General features: G+C 39.8%; 2 protein-coding genes across 4 annotated transcripts; both read right to left on the bottom strand.

Moving 5' to 3' along the window:
- Position 1: 1 nt before the first annotated feature.
- fhl1a (four and a half LIM domains 1a) lies at positions 2-7,570 on the bottom strand. 3 transcript variants are annotated; one of them, XM_028959703.1, is made up of 7 exons: positions 7,467-7,517; positions 4,711-4,779; positions 2,071-2,252; positions 1,585-1,762; positions 1,173-1,342; positions 642-828; positions 2-505 (listed from the first exon to the last, which is right to left on the bottom strand). In XM_028959703.1, exons 3-7 carry the CDS (start codon positions 2,224-2,226, stop codon positions 342-344), a joined length of 855 nt encoding a protein of 284 aa, XP_028815536.1. In that variant the 5' UTR covers positions 2,227-2,252; positions 4,711-4,779; positions 7,467-7,517; the 3' UTR covers positions 2-341. The 3 variants fall into 3 exon arrangements, with proteins under 3 accessions (XP_028815536.1, XP_028815535.1, XP_028815534.1); XM_028959702.1 differs by lacking the exon at positions 4,711-4,779 and having other exon boundaries at positions 7,467-7,570; XM_028959701.1 differs by lacking the exons at positions 4,711-4,779; positions 7,467-7,517 and adding an exon at positions 4,288-4,630.
- A 1,720-nt stretch (positions 7,571-9,290) lies between these two features.
- Positions 9,291-21,108, bottom strand: slc9a6a (solute carrier family 9 member A6a). Its single transcript, XM_028960341.1, has 16 exons — positions 20,708-21,108; positions 20,044-20,243; positions 19,485-19,562; positions 18,390-18,466; positions 18,202-18,314; positions 17,861-17,966; positions 16,025-16,166; positions 15,239-15,344; positions 14,868-14,956; positions 14,583-14,696; positions 14,360-14,471; positions 13,792-13,945; positions 12,620-12,656; positions 12,445-12,527; positions 11,920-12,025; positions 9,291-11,748 (listed from the first exon to the last, which is right to left on the bottom strand). Exons 1-16 carry the CDS (start codon positions 20,961-20,963, stop codon positions 11,476-11,478), a joined length of 2,046 nt encoding a protein of 681 aa, XP_028816174.1. The 5' UTR covers positions 20,964-21,108; the 3' UTR covers positions 9,291-11,475.
- Positions 21,109-21,442: the final 334 nt, after the last annotated feature.

Here is a 21,442-nt window from a genome sequence, read left to right as displayed (position 1 = left end):
AAACATTGGTTTCTTGCTTTATTGTTTAGTACATTTTGTGACTATCAATACTGTGCTTCATTTGTAAAATGTATGAGGTGAATAAAATGTATGCTTTCCAAACTGTCCCAACCAAAAACGAATAGCTTTCCTCAGGTGCTGTCCTGTACAAAAAAATCTAAATATATCTAATGTGAGTTAAAGACTTTATTAACTACAAGCATAGAGAAATATTGGTCTGGAGACTAAGGCTGGGAAAGGTGCTCTCTTGTCCGAGTTATGATCTCTCGGTCCATTTTTATGTATGTTTGACCTCCCAAACTTTTATAGCGATGCAACAATATATTCTGGGATATATCTGGCTACTTCACGTCCATCTTCTTGGCACAATCAGGGCAGTAGATGGCCTTCCCATGGAGCACAAAGCGCTTGTTGGCAAGTGACAGAGAGCACTTCTTACAGTTGAAGCAGTACTCATGCCAAGAATGTCCCTCGTAATTCACCACATTGGTGCCCTTGCCGAAACCTAAGGAAGAGATGAAAGAGATGAAGAGTTTACTAGGCCAATCTGACCCACTGTGTAAAATCATGCTGGTTTGGTTGATTGGTTTTACTGTTTTGATCCTAGCTCCTGCTTTGGCCAGTATTTATTTTTTTCAAACCTGTGATGGGATTTTGGCAGCCATCACACTTCTTGGCAACTGACGTCTTGTAGCAATCCACACAATACAACTTGTCCTCATGGGAAGTGAATCGGGTCCCGGCCAGAGGCTTCTTGCAAGTGTAACACACAAAACACTCAGAGTGCCATGGCTGGTCCTGGTAGTTAATCCCACCAGAGATGATTGGCTAGAACAGTAGAAACAACAATATGACTACAGTTAAATAACGCAATGAGTAGTTAGTAATATTGTTTATCCTATTTCATCTTTTCAGTTGCACCTCTAAAATTTGGCTCCAATAAATGATCACAATAAAATTCAAACATAGACCTATTGAATTATTCTTTTCTGGAGACTGCAGTGCGACATGGCAAGTGAGGATATTAACTTTACTACAATAAGAACTTCTAAAGACAGCAGGTGATTCACTAAAGGCATATGCCACTAGAGGGAACACTTTCTAATGGTGAAGGACGTTTTTGTGGATTTCTTTACTAGTGTTACTATGCATTGACCTCACTGATTGGTCACCTGTTTGCAGCTGACACAGTTCTTGGCAAACTTTTTCTCATGACATGGGGCGCAATAGATGTCTTCACCCTTGCTCAGGAAGCTTTGGGAGCGGATTGGCTGCTTGCAGTCAAAGCAGGCGAAGCATTCCTCATGCCACACATTGTTCTTGTACTCCACATTCTTGGAGCCTTAACAAAAAAAAAAAAAAAACAGTACTTTCTCCTTTCCTGCCTCTGGCGCACATGTTTCCAACCAGATCTCAGCATGTCTAACTCAGCATATCTCTTGGTGGGTGTTAATTAGTTGAAACAAGCAAAACCAAACTATAGATCTGTCCAGCAAATTAATGGCAACTTTTTGTGATCTATTTGGACATCTGATCTGACCTTCACTGACTGTACACAACCTTGGGAAATTTAAAATAACACACCTGGTGTAATAAGCTTGTAGCACGATTGGCATCTGGCTCCATCTTCACGGGAGCTGCATTTCCCACACATGATCTTGCCATCATCTCTCGCACTGAATGGCTCGTTGGCCAGGGGCTTGTAACACTTAACACAGTGGAAGCAGTCTTCATGCCAGTGGCGATTCTTATGATTCAGTTCCTGTAGCCAGAGATAGACATTATTTCATTTCTACATATTCAGTGAAGAAGTACCCTAAATCAAAAACCGCAAGGTTTTCACTGAAACTATTTTTTATGATGTGAGGAATGTTCCTATCCATGCAATACTTTAATACCAATCAATGGGCAAAAATAGGGTTTTTCTCATATGTGTGTAGACCGAGGATCTACATTCTGACCGATCTTTAAAATGATTAGTTAAGTCATGTGCTCACTGGGCTGCAGGAAGGCATCAAATCTCAGCAGGGGCATACAACTGTTTTATAGCAGAAAAAAACAGGTTCCCACCTTGGCATCTGCACCAATGGGGCGCCGGCATTCAGCACAGGTATTGGCGCACAGCTTGTCAAAGCAACGCACACACACATGCTTGTCATCCTTAATGACATACTTCTTCCCCTGCAGGTTGTCACGGCAGTAGAAGCAGTCAAAGTTCTCAGTCATTGTTGTGCTCAGATAGCTGCGGGGTCCTACAGCAGTTCACAAACAAAAATCCATTTCATGGCATGGAAACACTGTTAGATTTGTACTTCTCTATACATACAATTGTGTGTGCCTCTGTACATGTATGCCATATGTTGCTGATGTGCTGATTCCTTGTGAAATTCATCAGCTATGATGGTAGTAGCCTAGTGAGCAACACACTAGCTTTTGAACCAGAAGCCCACTTAAATCCTGTCAGTAACACAGTTGACACATGTGTTGTGTATGTGCAGACAACTTGCTACAATCATGACAGACAAGACTGGGAACAGAGAAAAGGAGAGATTGATGGTCTCCCTGGGGTGGAGGCAAGAAGAACACCCGTTCCCCACAGCAGCAAGGAAGCCCACCAACCCAGACCCCGACCGGGCAGCCAGCTGGTCCTCTCAGCCCAAAGCCCCAAACAGCACATAGAGTGACCTATTGTGTCCCTGAGCAAGACACTTAACCCTGAGTGTCTCCAGGAGGACTGTCCATGTAACTACTGATTGTACAGACATCCTTGTCTGTAATTCACAAGGGGGCGCTACACTACTGATATGCTCAGAATGGCTCTTATAAACCTGCCCCTTTGTGGCCTAAGATATTTACAGGGTTATTTCTCATTTATTACAGCTACTGCTAATCAGAAGAATGTTTTAAAAGACATGACTCACATTTCTATTAATTTAGGAGAATGGGTATGTTTATGACCTGTACTGACCATATGCAACATTCACCCCTAACATACAGTTGGCAATAAAACATCAGCCTATGGCCTAAATAGAAACCATTCAAGTTGGTTGTGGTTTGCTTTTTATAGATATCCCCTGTAGATGAATCTGTTCCATCACAATCACCATAATCAGACACAGCCTAGCAACAGCAAGGTTAACAACTCAGTTGAGGAAACAGCTGTGAAAATGCAGTCAGTGTGGATGAAGGCACAATTAAAGCTGTTAAAGCAGTAGTCAATATTTTTAGATAGGTGGGTACTTTGTTCCTAGTTTTCTGTCTCATTTCAGCATACCAACAGAACTGAAATGTTGATCTTACAAGAACAGGCAACCTGATCATTTGTTTATAAATTTGTTTCTCTTTCACAGCTTATATCTGGCACCAACCCTCCCCAGAAAAGGTACATTCCATGTCTCTCTTACTGCAGTCATTTCAGCTAAAACCATCAAGAATATTTATTTAAAAAAATAAAATTCAGAATGTCTGACAACACAACTACAATATTTCTCCAGCACTGACTGTCTATCAGCTGCCTGAATACAGTAAAGGCTGCATCAATGGGTTATATATAGAACTAGTGTGGACTTTTTAAAAAAACCTTCTCTAAAGGCTATGTTATGCCTAATGATCACCACTTTAGAGATTTAAAAGTTGCTTCCTGCCCATCCACACAATCATTCACAATTTGCCAGAGCTCTGACCTTTGAAATATGCCCAAGACACTAAGCACTTGACAGTGGAATCTGTCAGACAGCTGCCCCTGCACTAATGCCCCATGCATGAACCAGCAGCTTGATCAGAACTTGTTGGAGCACAATGCCAATCCCAGAGGACAATAGGCCTGTTTAGGAAAGGCCAGCTGAAGAGGTGATAGAAATAGTGGCAAACCATGACCCACCTCACAGGATAGGAATGCTGTTAGTTAAAGAAGAACAGAGCCCTATAAGGGTGGAAAATGTGTAATGAGAACAGAAATAACATTCCCTTATTATTCCCTGTTGTTATGTGGGAGGTGCAAATGTGTTATGAAACATTGGTGGTGATGAGACAAAATGTAAAATTATTTTATGGAATATGCCCATGCTGTAACTTAGGTGCGTAGCAAATGCAAACACAATAAAAAAGGACCCATTCATATAAAAACAATGACTAATACTGTGATCAGTCTATTTATAAAATGCAAGGAAGTCAGATAATAACAATATAATTGTTTCACATGACAAATGGGTCATACAATCTGAACGTTTGTGAGAATTTGTTTTTGTCCAATCACGTGCTGACCATATTTAAAGGAAGAACCCTTACCTGAATGCTTGTAGAAAGTCATTATGTCCAACCAAGAGAGTTATGGCCAAAAAACAAAAAAATACAACAATGTAATAGAGAGAAATTACCGCATCCCCTAGGTTAACAGAGAATGGTAGCCACACACACCGCTGGGTGAATGTTGGGGTTATATACCCTTCCACCTCCCGCCCTAGCCTTATTGCCCCTTATTACTACAGGCTAATGACCAACTACCCATGCCATTTTAGGGTATGCTAATAAGGAATAGGCTGCAGGCAAAAGAAAGAGATATGGGTGGACAAAGGGAAAAGATGCCACCGATATTTGGTTTTGAAAATTCATGATCGAGATGAAAGGATGAGTGGAATATAGATGGAGGAGAGGAAGGAGGTTATATTAAGTTGATACGTGTTTAATTTTTGTTACTTTTTAATAAAATACCTGCTTAATTTATTGCTTATTGATTTGTCACTGGCTGCACCATTGCCTGAAGCAGAACGGAAAAAAGCACTGGAAAATACATAACATCCATGTATTAATACAAATTAAACTGAAATTGTTACAACATAATACACTTTAAACATCATGGAGCTACTGGACAAACAGAAGCAACCAACAAACTGAAACATATAAAATGTAAAGCTTACTTTACTTGACAAAACATTATTCAGTATAAATATGAGGTCACAGAGATGCCACTAGCTTGCAACAGAGGGAATGTATTTTGATTTGTCTGCTTGTCAGTTCTGATTTATTTCAGGGTAGGTGAAAGTGAATCTCCTACTGTCCTGATTTTACATTATAAGGAGAGTAAGCATTACTACAAAAATCAAAACGGTCTGTAACAATCTGAATTTCTCTGGGGATGAGAACCTTTTGCACATTGTTTGCATATTTTTGTTTCCAGTATGTAAGTATACATATCTGTTGTCTGACTCCACTTTTTCTGTGCTGGTTTAAGACAATAAACTACAGTAGGAATTAAGTCTTTGCTTTTTCTGCTCTCTCAGCCTAAATAAATTTTTATTCTAGACATAACCTTATCTAGCCGTTACCACTGTGCCTGAGCTTAACTACATATGGCCATGATTAAGGGGAATTCCTGTAAGAAGCACAGGTCAGTTAGAGCAGAGAATGGACAATGACATCATGGTAAAAATATGTAATGCATGTGTACTGCATGGACTATTAAACGAAGGACATTTTCAGTTACTTACACCTTGTCTAGCCTCTGTATGACTTAAAGGAAGCATCCCCGTCGTTGAAATTCTTGTTTAGTTAGTCAGCCTCTTTGTCTCTATCAAAGCTTCTCAGAAATTGTCTGTATGCGTGAACAGCTCTATCTCTATCCATCAGGCCCATCTACAGAGTTATACACGTTTGATCACAGACCCACAGAACTAAGGCACAAGTGACAAAAGTGTAAACCATCTCCTTTTAATATAGTAATACTTTCAAAATTGGCTTCTCAGGAGTCTCCTGAATTTTCAAGATGTTTATAAAGATTTGTTTATACACATTTGGAACAACTTCATTTTGTTAGCAATGCCTCATCCATCACAAACTTGGAATGCTCACAAATGGAAAGTCACTGGCTTTGGTCATTGTCCAATGGACAACTATGTCCAGCCTGTAATTAGCCTATTCGTCTGTGTTGAGTGCTGAAGGGCAAGTGTAGTCTAGCCAAAGGGGGATTATGCGCCTTTTTTCCACCATGCCATTTAGAAACACACAGACACACTTTACCAGCTAATCCATTGGGCCAAGTACCTTAATAGCACATGCATGAGTCACAGTTCTCTGAAACCCTAAACTGGACACTTATGAAAACAGATAAAGCCCCATGTCTGGTGTCTGCAATATTTATCTGGCCTAACATGGCTCTGTTTTAAAATTAATTTCATTTGCCTCCAGTGACCTAGCTGACTAAATTCCCACATCATTACATATGATGATGGGAGCAGAGCTTGGATTTTAATAGCCCAGGTCATTATGTCCGTGTGTGTGTGTGTGGTCTTTAAACTTACACCCTCTCTAGCTAATGTCTTTATCACTGGGAACAGCATTTAACAAATTCTTTACAGAACACTAATTGAGTGGAAGAAAAAAAAAGTTTAACAAAAGTAACTTAAAACCTTCCAAAGGTAGGCAGCTAATAGAGAAACAACTCGATTTGTTTAAGGTGAGACATAATGGGGTTTATCTGTGCACTCCATCACTTGCCCCCCTAGTGGAAAGAATGATGAGCCTCCTACCCCCACACATACACATGACCTAATTAGGTTCTAAAAGCTGTGTGAGTTTGCAGTGATGATCAGAGGAACACCCGATTGCTCCCTCTATGGGCCAACTGTGTAATTATTATCCCAAACTTGACATGTTTTCAAACATAAACCTGGAGGAAAAGGAGGGAATGAGATAGGTTAAATAATATTAATGCCTATAAGCATTAAGTTCACACTGCAGATCCACTGGTGTTTTTGGTGGTTGAGGAGGACATAAATACACCTCAGTGAACCTGTCTGAGTCACACCTCATTTAGTAATTTGCTGAGCCGTTGATGGCTGAACAAATTTGTGTAGAGTACATTTCGTGCGTTATGTAAACAGGGACTGAACATGAAGCTTCCACATTAATAATGAGTTCATTTTACATGCAAATATTGAATTTCCTCAGCTGAAAGTAGTCTAAAAATGATCTGTAAATGTAGCTTACCATTGTCTTTATAATTGAATATGTTTGATTATGGACCTCATTAAAAAAATGGCATAAATGCCAGATTTGCCATATGTAAGGAGGATGCACGCACATGCGTACACATTGCACATTGCACATACACATTGCACAAACAATACAAAAATGAATAAATACATTATAATTTTTCTTCGTCTAGCACCTAACAATCTCTGAACATGCTCTTCAATGACAAGTTTGAGCCTTATCAGTGCTCTTAGTTTGTAAACTCAATATTCTATAGAAATCGAACGAGAATTGCTGGTGTCTTCCTCTTGTAAGTCGCTTTGGATAAAAGCGTCTGCTAAATAAAGTAAAGTAAAGGATGCCTCTGTGAAAATACGTTCTATACGTTTCTACTGTTTTTAAGTAAAGGTCCCTTATTTAATCTTATTAAATAAAAACATTTAGGTAAATTGCTAGAACCATTTTTGTTTGTATGCAGTGATAATGAATTAACTCACCAGTCTAGTGGTGTTGCCTCTGTTCTCAGTCTTGTGCGCTGTGCTGAGAGGTTGTCTGTGTGCTGTCTGCACTTTTTAAAAGCACAAGAGAGAGGCGGGAGCAGCTCCAGGATGTGATAAAAATCTATGACGAATTACTTCAACCAGGAATTTATAAACTTAAAGATACACTAGATTACAGTGACCAGAGCTGAAATGCACGACAGATTAAATTTTAAAAGAGACTGAGGGAAAAAAACTAAAATAATAATAAATATGGGTGGTAGTAGCCTAGTGGGTAACACATTCGCCTATGAAACAGAAGACCCAGGTTCAAATCCCACTAACTACCTGAGCAAGACACTTAACCCTAAGTTGCTCCAGGGGGGACTGTCCCTGTAACTACTGACTGTAAGTCGCTCTGGATAAGGGCGTCGTCTAATAAATAATGTAAATGTAAATATATTTTCATAAATCCCAGAAGCAGCTGATTAAGATGGCATGCACACCATCAAATGGGTCACCATTTCCTTTCAGTAAGCAAGTATTAGGTTTTGAGTGCCTTACTGTAAACACCTGGAAAACAACAACTCACTCTGCATATAATACAAAGAACAACACAATACGATGGTTGCATAAGTGAGCACACCCTTTAGATATACTTTACTTAATTTAATTTAAATGTGCTTCAACATCTTCTTGGTTAGGAGTCTTGGTTAGAATGATCTGGGACATTCTAAAACTTTCATGATCTTTTGGTGAAACCATTATTGGTTCACTTGGATTGATGCTGTGTTGTGTTCTGTAGATAGAATTCCTCTTAATTCCTCTTTCCAGCAGATGCCTGAAGGTTTGGGACCAAAACTGAGTGATTTTTGGCCCATAATTCCCTCCACCTGAAGAGCCACCTAAACAAAGCAATTCTTAATCATGATACCGCCACCCCCATGCTTCACTGATGGTATGGTGATCTTTTGGTGATGCAAAGTGTTATTTTTGTCTCATTGACTACTTTTCTTCTTATTTTTCATCAGTTTTGGATAGGTGGCCTAGCAGTTAAGGAAGCGCCCCCCTAATCAGAAGGTTGCCGGTTTGAATCCTGATCCTCCAAGGTGCCACTGAACAAAAGCACCATCCCCACACACTGCTCCCTGGGCGCCATAACCCTCTGTGAACAATCAAAAGACAAGCTAAGGATCCTTCTGGCAATACGTGCAGACAACAAAGATAGTCATTGTACTCAGTCACCGATCAATGGACCTTGTCTCCAAGGTGAGACAAAATTGTACGACAACCCATACGAGGATATGTGTTCCCCTTTCTACTATGGTGGTTGCGATGGGAACGAAAACCAGTTTAATGCAGAGAACGAGTGCAAGGACACATGCAGTGGGGTAACAGAGAAAGATGTGTATGAATTTGAATTTCAAGCCGCTATCACTAATAAAATCCCCCTGGTCATCGCAATTCTGCAAACCCATCACTAAGGGTGATAGGTTAATAGCAGAGGACACATTTCGTTGTGTGCACCGTGTGCTGTGCTGCAGTGTATCACAGGGACAATCACTTCACTTTCTTTGTAACACCACTGTTCCTTATTTTCTCCACTTTATTGATGTTCCATGATATACAATGCTATGGAATTTCTCTGCTTCGTTTAACAATGAGATCCCTTTGATGCTTTGGTAGTTCTCTTTTGCTGTAAGAGCAACTGTGGAAGTATTAGAATAAGGGTGTGCATGTCACCTTATTATATATTTTTTTATAGTTACATAACATTTGCATCAAAGTTTGTGACAGTTCTAAAGTTGGACATAAAAAATGGAGCAAACAGAAACAAGCAAATGCTTGTAATCGAGAGCACAGGCTGTTTATTGACCACTGCACACGTCAACAGAGTATTTACACACATGTAAACAGTGAGTACCTGCAATGGCAAGGAATGGAGGACACACATGCGACTATAGACCCGTTAACACAGCACTTCTGAACTTTGCTTATAAATCTCCAGCTACCCTGGACTTTCTAATTCATTACACAAGGGAGAAGGGGAAAGAATCTCTCTAGGCTTTTCCATTCATCTTAATTCAGTTACCATTTATATATTTACCATGTAATAAAGTGTATGTCCTGCATGTCTTCATTCCAGAGCATTCCAACTCCCACTTGCCTTCATTATTAGGTTATTAAAGAATTAGTGAAGTTGACAGGTTGGGCATGAAAACATAAAAGGAGCAGATGATGAACCACATAACAACCATTTCTGCTCCTCTTTGGCAGTCTTCATATGTTGAATTAATGCTTCCCTCAGAAATGAAAACAAGGTTTTAAAGAAGAATTACAAAATGCATGTAATTTATATCTAATATACATACAAGTTTTAAATTATACATTAAAACATAAATTAGCGTACATACAGATGACAAATATAACCAAGAGAAAAATAAAATAATGTTTAAATAGACAGGAGTTCTCTCATAGCTTGGAAGATTTACACCACAGGTCTACCACTTTATAATTCAAAAGGCAAATCATGAACTTCAGAAATAAAAAGTGCAAAAGAAACCCCCAAAACCTTCAATGCTGTAGTGCCAGGCTTCTTTTTAATTTCAAAACTAAAACAAATGATCGAGAGAAAGCTAAACACCATCAGAGCAATGAGTAATCAAAAGGCATGCATGTGAAACTGAAACATGATCCATCTTACAGTCCTGCACAGCAGGAGATATCGGCATGTGGAAGGCAGCGGCCGCCCAGGTCTGTTCCAGCATTCCCAAATCCCACCTCTACCTACCACAACATCTGACCTACTGCCAACCTTGTTCAAACCACTCAAGGTACCACGTGTCATTAGCTGATAATGTGCACAAATAGAAAGTGTATCTTCAGTCACAGTATCAAACAATTACAATAATAATAATAATAATAATAGTCAAAAAACAGTCACCTCTTTTGCTGACTTTCCTGGTAGGAGCCATGAGGTCATTCATCAGGCGTACTTTGAACTCATTAAAAATCCTACAAAGAATTTTGTCGAAAGTGACACAGTTCTACTCTTTTTGTTCTGGACAGGTGTGGCAAACATATCACTGGGGGTGCTCACAATTTCATTTCAAAGAACCACACACACACACACACACACACACACACACACATGTTTATAAATGTAACATAACTTCCAGGCTCAGGTATAGATCACTCTCTGACTAGTTGCCATCTTTCAAAATACTAGTGCTGAATAACTATAAAACCACAAGAAGCACAGTTTTTTTTTTCATATACAAAAACCTAATTCCACCTGAATGGATTCTGCAACACTTTGCTTCCCCTATACATTAATTTACTTCATATCAAGTTCTGAAAGCAATGTGTCAAAAATGGCAGAATGTAGAATTAAAACTCAGTCCCTCTCTTAATATAACAAGGTGTAAAGGTGAATGCCTTCACTTAAATAAAACAAATACACCAGGCTGCCCCTTAGTGGTAGCAAGAGGGAATTTTATAAACTACATGCATCAGGCACTTGATAGTAACCATACAGCTAAATACACCCCCTGTGTTAGCATGCGCCTGTTCAGACTCTCGCAGTGAAAAGGGCAGTCGAGAAGCAGATGGAACATTAAACTCTCACAAAAACAAATTGCATGTAAAAATAAAACAATACACATAAGCATGCAGTGCCATCCCTTCGTATTTTACACCTTGCTATGCAACAAAGAGAATATAGCTACAGCATTTATTTTTCTAGAAATCAGCACATGCTTCTGGACACAGCCCTGTTAGGACAAGCTTCAGGAGTTGCTACATGGACCGAACTAAGCGAAGCTGGCAATTTTTCTTTTTTTTTATAATTTTTTCTGGGAGTAACAAATTACTTATGGCAAGACCAGAAGTAACAAGCATCATACCAGTCACTCAATATCAAAGTAAGAAAGATATATTCCAGATAAACGCAGAGCGGTCAGACATAAATAAGGGGAGGAGTACGAATGCCCCAAGACTTGTTTTTGCCACATTCTTCCATTTCTGTTCAACTGGTAACTTTTGAGCGGTTGAGGGCCAGCGGCAGCTCAGAATCACGTGTCGGTAGGACAAGTCTTGTGCCCCGTATCACCAACTCGTGGTCGCCCACCGTCAGCTCCCGGTCCAGTTCATCAGAGCTGGTGGCAGTGTTGGCAGCTGGCTGCGAGCCCATGCGTGCTCCACTGGCATCAGTGCTTACCGTGATGTCGCCATATGTCAGACTGATGTCGCAGTCATTCAGAATCAGGTCTGAGTCGTCATCTTTCAACTGCCCTTCATTCTGCAAAACAATACATTAAAACACGTCATACTGAGGAGGCAGTTCTATGGGATGAAACATCACACCAGTGTAATTTGTATATATTATGTTTACTCAGCAGGTGGCCCACAGCGCAGAACTCAACATTTATTCTTGAACAAAAAATCCAGAACTGAGCACCAGACACCTCACCTCATAAGCCTGAGGGCTGGTGAGGCAGCGAGCAATGGGGGCACAGCAAGTAGGCAGGGTGGCCGTCAGAGGGGGGCCACTGTGGGTCAAAATGGGCTTCAGGTAACTGGAGAAATGGTCAAGGCCTAACACTCAAGCAAATTGATATGACTGCACCAAAGGTACTTAATGCTGAAATACAAGTCTGGTGTCTTGTATTTCATGTCCATTCTGTCATCTCATGACTATCTCACTAGTCTCCTCATAACAATGCAAGATCTTAGCTGTTTTGCACTCAAAAGTTATTGTGTGAACAGTTAATGGTCACACACTAATGGGGCAGTGGTTGCCTAGGAATCGGCCCTGTAATCAGAAGGTTGCCGGTTCGAATCCTGATCTGCCAAGGTGCCACTGAACAAAAGCACCATTCCCACATACTGCTCCCCGGACGCCTGTCATGGCTGCCCACTGCTCACTAAGGGTGATGGGTTAAAAGCATCACAATGACAATTACTTTCATTTCACACCGCTCACAAATAAGGATACTTGTGGTCAAAGTTGTACCAGATCCTGAACAACCAGGCACTCTCCTGTTTGGTGTTCCTTCTGTCCATGCCATCAGGTACAATCTAGACCATGATATAACATGACCATAGCATGACTGTCATTTGCTTAATTTGAATCCTGATAAAAATTGCTGTTCTAATTTACTGTGACTTACCGGGCCGCAGTTGTCTTGGTCCGAGTCAACACCAACTCTATTAAACAAAGAACAAATCAACTGTCAGAATACAAAAATCATCTAGTCCAACATAATTTATGCATTACCTTAATCCTTTATTTTAGGCCATCCTACTAAAAACAGAGGAGAATTCACTTTTCCTGAGCTCAGTTTAACTTTTAACCCTAAAAATTTGGCAAGTGGGCAACTATTGGCCAAAAAAGCAAAAACATTTTCAAAGATTCAGCTGGGAGAACATCCAGCAACTAACTGATATCAGGTCTGTAACATGATTAGCTATAAAAGTGATCTCAGGCAGAGTCTCTGGGCAATCTTTGAAGCTGGGCAATCTGTGAAAGCATGTAAAAAAGGCTTTACAAGTCTCATCATCTATAGAGCATGACATCATCAGAATATTCACTGAAACTGGAGATATCTCTGTGTGCCTGTCTTTGGGCCAGGAGATGACACTGCATCACTCATTAGCATGATTGTGCAATTACTAAATGACCTTACTAAATAGAACCAGGTATACTTCCAAAACCACTGCTGGTTTTATGTAGAGGCCAAGCATCTAAAGCTGTATCATGCAAAAAGAAAGCCATATTTGAAAATGGTCCAAAAGTGCTGTTGCATCCTGTAGGCCAAGACTTATAGACTGTTAGATTGATGTCATTCAAAATACTTCTCCCTCAAAAATGAGCTGTTGATAAACTCTCAAATAAGATTAATTTAAACAATCTCTCACACATTTAATGATTCACTCATTCTGATGTGTCTAAATAAATGTGTTGGTGGGATTCAAACCACAAAAAGGCGACAACAGATTTTGCAAAGTTATTCTATTTTAAGTTATTGAAAGTTGACAATATCTAACAAAATCATGTGGAGGAAATTATAAATAATCTCACAAAGCCCCATTACATTGTACAAAATAGTTCCGTTTACATTTATGGCATTTATCAGATGCCTTTATCCATAGCGCCTAGTGACAGGGACAGTCCCCCTGGAGACACTCAGGGTTACGTGTCTTGCACAGGAACAAAATGGTAGTAATTAAGCTTTGAACCTGGGACTGTAGTCATCTCACCCACTAAGTTCCTACCACCTACAACTACTGCTGTGTAGTTGTACTCCAGGCTGCTGCACATGTTCAAATGTGCACCACTGACCGTATGCGCTGCCAGGACAGCATCTGGGTGGTGCCACCACCGCAGATCCACACTGTGAAGAACACCACCAGCAGAGTGGTGGAAAACATCATCTGCCGGGCATATGTGGCTGTGTCACGTATTGACAAGGCAAAGGTCATGGCCCCCCGCAATCCTGTAAGCACATAGAGTGGTGGTCAAAATTCTGCACAGACACACATAAATAAACTTAATAAAACAATTAAGTCAAGTTTTGCATGTTACCACTGGATCTTGCTAGTATTGACGTGAAAGAACCTTGGGGAAGTGGTGGCCTAGCAAGTGAGGAAGCGGATTTGTAACTGAAAGGTCGTGGGACAAAATCCTGAACTGCCAAGGTGCCACTAAAGTCCCATTAAACAAAGTAACATCCCCACACACTGCTCTCCGGATGCCTTTCATAGCAGTCACTAAGGGTGATTGGTTAAACATGTGTGTGCTGTGCTATGCTGTGTGTCACAATGAAAAAGAAATTATTTTCACAACTCCAGAACAGGTTTGTTGTTTGTGGTATGTAACCAGATATTCAGGAATTAGATCACCTACATACCAGCGAACATCATCATGTGCTGGAAGTTGGAGTTGATCTTGTGTCTTCGGCCCAGATTTAGCAGAAAGGACAGGGGGTAGATGTTTGCTGCCCTGCCTAAGAAAATAGCCAGCTGGGGTGGGTTGGTAAAGGAAAAAATTCAACATTTCTTATCCTCAACATTAACTTCTCTTCCAGCTCAAACTATACTGCTTCAGAATGACACAGGTAACATTGAGGATACAAAAGCCCCGATGATGAAGGTGGGGTTGAAGACGTGATTCTGGAATGTGAACAGGGTGAGCCCCATGTAGGAGAAGATGAAATTCTCTGCAAGGAAATTCAGGAGCTCAAACAGCTGGAAAGGAAGAAAAGGTAAGAGACAAATGAATGGAATGAAGGAGAGGAAGCAAAAGAAACATGGTTCTTTAATAATTTTACTGCATGACTGTACTGTCCAAGGACAAAATAAGGTGCGTTGCACCTTATAGGACCATGTACAAAAGACGCAGGGGGGTTGAGTTCCTACCTGCTTGGTTCTATCTTGAGACTCAGGTGAAAGGTTGTTGTAGGTGTAGTGTGCCTGAGTGATGCCACAAAAAAGCACAGCAACCACACCTGTGTGCACAGCCAAGAATGAACAATATCTCAGACACATCTCTTATCATTCAGTCTGTAATGTCACCCGCTGCCTCAGAATAATGTTGTCTAGGAAAAGCTGAATAAAAATTAAAATGTCATAATGGAAGATGATTCTACAGTAAACATCAGCAAGAATTTACATAGTTATGCACCCAGTTAAACAGTGTGTGTGGGACATGTGATCACCCACATATGTTTGTTGGTCATCAGTGGTTCCAATGAAGGAACATTTGAAGACCAATCACCTATGAAGGTTACCTGTGAATCCACAAGCTTCTGCCAGCAGGAAGGTGCTCCAGGACATGAGGAAGAAGAGTGCAGTCTCCAGCAGCTGAAAGTCTCTTAACTTGGTAAACTTGGTAACGTGAACAGGGTCAAGGTTCAAACTAATTTGATTAAACAGACAACTTTCTCTTGGAGATTATTAAGGGACAATAACCTGTATCAGTAGGCTAAAATATTACAGCAAAACAATATTTAATTAGTCACACTTGACACTGTAAGTATTTGGCAGCCACTGATTGTCCCAGGTAAAAAGACGAGCGAGGTCTGTAATTTTCATCTTAATGTTTCCATAATGTTTATTCGGATACTATTTGGAGCTGCTTTTCTGCAAAGGGGACAGGACGACTGATCCATATTAAGGAAATGATGAATGGGGCCATGAATCATGAGATTTTGGGCAAAAACTTCCTTCCATTAGTGAGAGCACTGAAGATGAACCGTGGCTGGATCTTCATGGCAGATCGAGACAAAAAAAACAGCTACAGTGTATGCAAACCTGGGGAAGACCTACAGGAAACGTTTAAGCACTGTCATTGCCAACCAAAGTTGGATTACAAAGTATTGAGACAAACTTTTGTTATTGACCAAATATTTATTTTCTTATTTAAAAACCTTGCTCATCTTTTTAAGTGGGACAATTTATACAATTGGTTGCTGCCAAATACCTTTTTTGCCTGACTGTATCTTACAAAATTGTATTACTACGCTGAATTAATGTAGTCTGCAGCCATATTGTAAAACAAACAGTGTAATGGATATCAGTGCTGTCATAATACCCGTTGCCACACCAAGAGCGAAGGATCCACTAAAGACGCCCAAGAACACACCAAAAGACTTGAGCATTGCCATGGCTTCAAACGTGTGACTGTTGTCCCCAGTTGGCTGATAGGCCACAATGGACCTGAGCAAATGGAACCAGACCAATGTGTGAAGATCATCTCTCTCACACACACACACACACACACACACACACACAAAAGATACAATGCAAGAGCAAGAAAAGTAATCTCCATGAGTCCAAGGCTACATTGCTTACAGCAGGTGCAAGGTAGGTTATGCATATGTACAACCAATAAAGACACTCCTGATTGGTTTCACTTAAATTCTTTGACCAGCCACATGTTTCAAAGTTGGTTGTGCGCATGCAGAAATACTTTGCTCCATGTAATGGTTAATCATTTTTGGATCTATAGTTGTTCATTTCTAAACAAATCCATCTAGATTTACATTGAGCATAATGCACTCAATTTTATCATAAACAGGATGTGAAGAATATTTTAAGCAATTAAAAGTTCAACTGAAAATAATATTTTTGGAAAGATAGAAAGGTCATTTCCATGCCCTGGCAGTCCAGCTAAGGTTAAAAAATGCAAACGTAAATGTACCTATTCAAATATGTGTACAAAAACCATGTACCTACTGAAATATGCACTACTAAGGGGTAGAAGGGGTTTCTAAAAGGTGAGTTAATTTACTTATCTATTCCTCTACACATACCAAGCTTTGTTTACTAGAGTAATGCTAAAGTATTTGTTGTTGTTTTTACCAGGAAATATGTTATGATATGTCACTAGCCAATTCAAGCTTTTGTTCTGCAAAACTGAAAGCCAGTTCTTATGACATGGTCTGCTTCTTCAACTTAACTGAAACTGTCCGTGTGGGTGGACAAGGCCTAAGAAACAGAGAGCAATCCAGTCTGCAGAAACTCAATAGGAGCACAACAATCACACAATCAACAAATCGCCACAGTTCAGGCCTCATGACAAATCTTCAACAAAATGGCTAATTTGAACCTGAACCCCAATGGGAAGAAACATGAAATCAGCCAATTAACTTCAGGATCTAAGGCAAGACTGAGAGCGATTTGCCCTGCATGGCAACACAGTCACATGCAGTCTTCAGGGAGATGGAGGCCTAGAAAAACTACTAGTGCAGCACCCGTTGAGGGGTGTGTCCTGTTGCTCAGAAACGCCCTCTACCCAATGGCCAATTGCTCCAAAGTTGTGGTGCTCCGCCCCACTGTGTCTGCCGTAGTAAATGAAAATTCTGGAGATGTATCAGTAGGGTTAGAGAAGCACACAAATCTTGGGTTATTTCATTAGATGAAAACTGTGTCACAAATATACAATGTGCTTGTGAACCATATAGATTTCCAAATAAATATGACCAGAAACATCATCATACTTTTATCAGTTTGCAGCGGTTTCTGCATTACAGTGCAGAATTAGGCTCATTTATAAATGTGTTAGTTATATCAGTATGTGCAATATATGTATTGCTCAAAGGTGGATAGGTTTAACATAAACAGTTCACGTCACCTGATTTTTACATGGTCCCTGCTATCCAGACTTTAAGGGTTAACTTTAACTGTATTATAATAATAATATTGATTATTATAAATAATTGCTTATTTCTATTCTGGTTACAATAATAATTATTGTCATTTTCCGTATAGCAATCTTTTTTACAAAATAACTTTTGCAATTAAGATACTGGTCTCTAACATTATTACCCACATTAATGAATTCTGGCACCAGTATGAGGAAATTCTTAAAAGAATCTACCACATAACTTGGGAAAAGAAAAAAAACTCACGAGGACAGGACAACAGCAACTGCATCGTTCAGGACACTCTCTCCAAAAAGCAGTGCATAGAGGTCAGCATCCACCTGCAGTTCATTGAAGATGGCCAAAACTGTCACTATAATGAGAGAAAGGTCTCATAAGAAAGGTCCCCAGAAAAAGCATAAGAAATGGGTGGTAACCTTTCCCCTTATGACATAAAAAATGTAAATAAAAAATTGTGAAAAATATTTCTTATTTGCATATGAATACTAAAAAAAACCCTTTTTTTTTTTTTTGAGCAGGAGATATTTTATCCAAATTCTCACAAATGTTTATATATTTGTATATCACGCAAAGAGGCAAAGGATTACCTGGATCTGTAGCAGAGACAATGGCTCCAAAGAAAAGGCAGTCAGTGAAGAAGAAGTCTCCAGCCAGCTGGCCGATCTGCTTCATTAGCATCACGCAGCCATACATCAGCAGTCTACAGGAGATGCCGCAGTGAGCTCATATCACACTGAACACACAGAGATTACAGGTAGTTATGCTACTCACTCACCCAATTATGAAGCAGGAAATCACAGTTCCTAAAAAAGCATAAGCCAGGATGGACCCCATATTCCTGAAAAAGTGTCTCTGGAAAATACAATACAAGAAAAGACAATCTGATATAATCACAAATGTTATTTTTCAGTTATTACACAGATTAAACCACATTTTATACAAGCCTAATCGATTAGGGACACATGTGACAGTGTAATTCTTGATGCCGGTCCCATGCCTGGGTAAATGGGGAGGGTTGTCTCAGGAAGGGTAACCAACATAAAACTTTTGCAAACTCAATTATGCGGACAATCAGGCGGCTGATCTGCTGTGTCGACCCTAAATGGGTGGTAGAAGCCGAGTCGGATATTCACGGTCCCATAATCAGGGGGTTTTGGGTTCGAATCCCAAAGGTTCAACTGAGCAAAGTACCATCTCCTGCCCAGGCGCCTTTCATGGCTGCCTACTGCTCATCAAAGGTTAAAAGCAGAGGGCACATTTCGTTGTCTGCAGCATGTGCTGTGCTGTGTTTCACAATGACAATCACTTCACTTTCAGATATCAAGATTGCTTTGTGCCATTGTGTTCCTGAGCAAGGGGTCCCTGTAACTACTGATAAGATTGTCTCTGGATATGGGTGTTTACTAAATGCTGTAAATGTAAAATGTACAAATATTATTGGGTGACCTGGAACAAAAATTTTTTTTCACATACAATAAACATGCAGTACATGTTGAATGCATAAATGTAGCTCTGAATTACTTTAAGACATTTTAAAAACAGACTTTAAAAAGTCAGGTACTTGTTGACTGTAATTGACATTTTATTCAGAATATACCTTTCAAATGCTTATTTAGGGAGATACATATGTGAGAAACAAAGAGAGGTATCTACACTACACCTAGGTGTGTAATGTTTTGATTTTGGTAAATCTAGAAGACAAACTTGATGTTATATTAGCTAACATTCCAAAGGTATGATACTGATCATAGTATCACAAAAACACTGGCTTCATATGCAAACCCTTTGTATATGTTTAAGCAGAAAGTCATAATTACTCCCATAATAAAACCTCTGCACATTCCAAAATAACTGAAACCAGCAACCTTACCCTCTTTAAACTGTACCCAGCATGAAATATTATGGGGGGCAGGAGAATGTTAAAGAACACCTCAGGGTCAAAGGTCACCTGTGGGGCAAAGAGGAGTCATACACATACAAACAATATGAATCAACATTATGATTATCACACATCACATGTTGTAAGAGGCTTGTGACCTGCAACCTAAGCAGTTGAACAGTAACTTACATGATGCAACCATTGTAATCACACCAAACTCCATTACCTTTTAAAAAACAAATGTACAATATAATCTATTAAATGCACTAATTTAAACTAACTTTACCCTCTAAAATGTTGTTTACTCCCGTTATTTATAACTTGTCTTGCAAAATATTCCTGCCATGAAATATGGTCTTTGCTGTATGTTGGAACAGTATGATCTGCAGGATGGGGTTTTAATTATTACAGTGCATGTGACAACTATGACAAACAATTATATCAACTCAAAGAATTGAAGTAAAAAATTGGCAAATAAAGCATTTATGACAATATTGAATTAAATTGAATAGAATTAAAAATATTTTAGCAAGACATCGCAGATTTGTACCTTACGCAGCATCTCGTTGTCCTGCACATCATCCACCTCTTTGGCACTTATCTCACCCTTCAGGGTGTACTCATAAAACTTGCCACTGACATTGACCAGGAGGGTGGCCGGGCTGGCATTCACATGGCAGCTCAGTGTGACATTGTTGATGTCCCGGGGCACGTGTATGCCATATCTTAAAACTACACCAACCAGCAAGCCTGTGGACAGAAGTGCTTGTACCAATTTGTCATGGCATCAGGTTCACTTGTGAGCAAATGTGTTACTTTGAATTAGTGCAAAAAGGCCACGAAAGTCATAAACTACAGAAATAATTATGAAGATTACGCCCCTTTCTCCCTTTAGCTAAACAGGTTACTGAAAGCTCTTAATATTAACCATCAGCTGACTTCAATTTGTAAAACATTACCCACCTAGGTATTCCAGACATTTGGAACTTAACGTTCAAAGTTCTAAAGCTGCACCTCAACTGCATCGAGCTAAAAAAATATAGGACGTTCAAAAACACAGGACGTTTTAATAAAATATTTTTAGAAAAATGAATGATAGTAATGCCAGCACTGTTTATAGATGTCTAAATAATAGCAAATAAAATTTATATTGTCAGGCGTGTTGCGTCGGAGTTCTAATTCATTTACCTCACGACGGCCTGATATCAACTTACCATAGATCATAGCAAGTCCTGTTTCATGTAAGAACCGGAAACGTCGGTGTTTGAATAACCAAATGGTCAATATTGTGAGGGTGAGGAGCATGATGAAGATCAGCAGGTCGGCACTGTCTTGCCTGTGGCTCTCCTCAGCCTTCTTCTCAGTTACGATGTTCTCCATGGCGCTATCTTCCGCGCCGCTCAAGGAGAGAGACAAGAAAATGAGAACGCTGAGGGACGTCGTTAATCCTGGTGGCGCACCACGGCCCATGTTGACATTTCTGTCGAATCGAGCTCTGCGATCCCAGTGGTACTGTTATTGTGTACGTGTGTGCATGTGCGTGTTTTTCGCTCGAGATACGGGACTAAGGATTGTTCCGGATTCAGAGCCGAGCTCCGCCCATCAAACTGCTACGTCACCAGGGCAAGCTGGTCAGGCTAGAGAATTGTTTAGTGAAAAATAGCTAAATGATCACACATGTGCAAAATAGTGTTACGTTGTAAAATATTATTCAATTATAGATCAATGTCCCATACCTGGATTTCATCATATTATCTATCTCCACTACGTTTTAGAGGCAGGAAAAAGCAGGAAAGATTATCGAGTTTAAAATAGTTGATAAACCCCTGTAGTAAGAAGATAAACGACGTATGCCTCCCAAAATGAAATATTGTCACTTAAATTAACATATAACCGTTAAATACTAATAATTCGATTATGCGTTTTACTTAATGGTTCCTTCGTGCAGC

Source organism: Denticeps clupeoides, chromosome 18 (assembly GCF_900700375.1).
Source record: "Denticeps clupeoides chromosome 18, fDenClu1.1, whole genome shotgun sequence".
NCBI lineage: Eukaryota > Metazoa > Chordata > Actinopteri > Clupeiformes > Denticipitidae > Denticeps > Denticeps clupeoides.
Note: the sequence above shows the minus strand (reverse complement) of the source record. Positions and strands in the feature narration are given on the sequence as shown.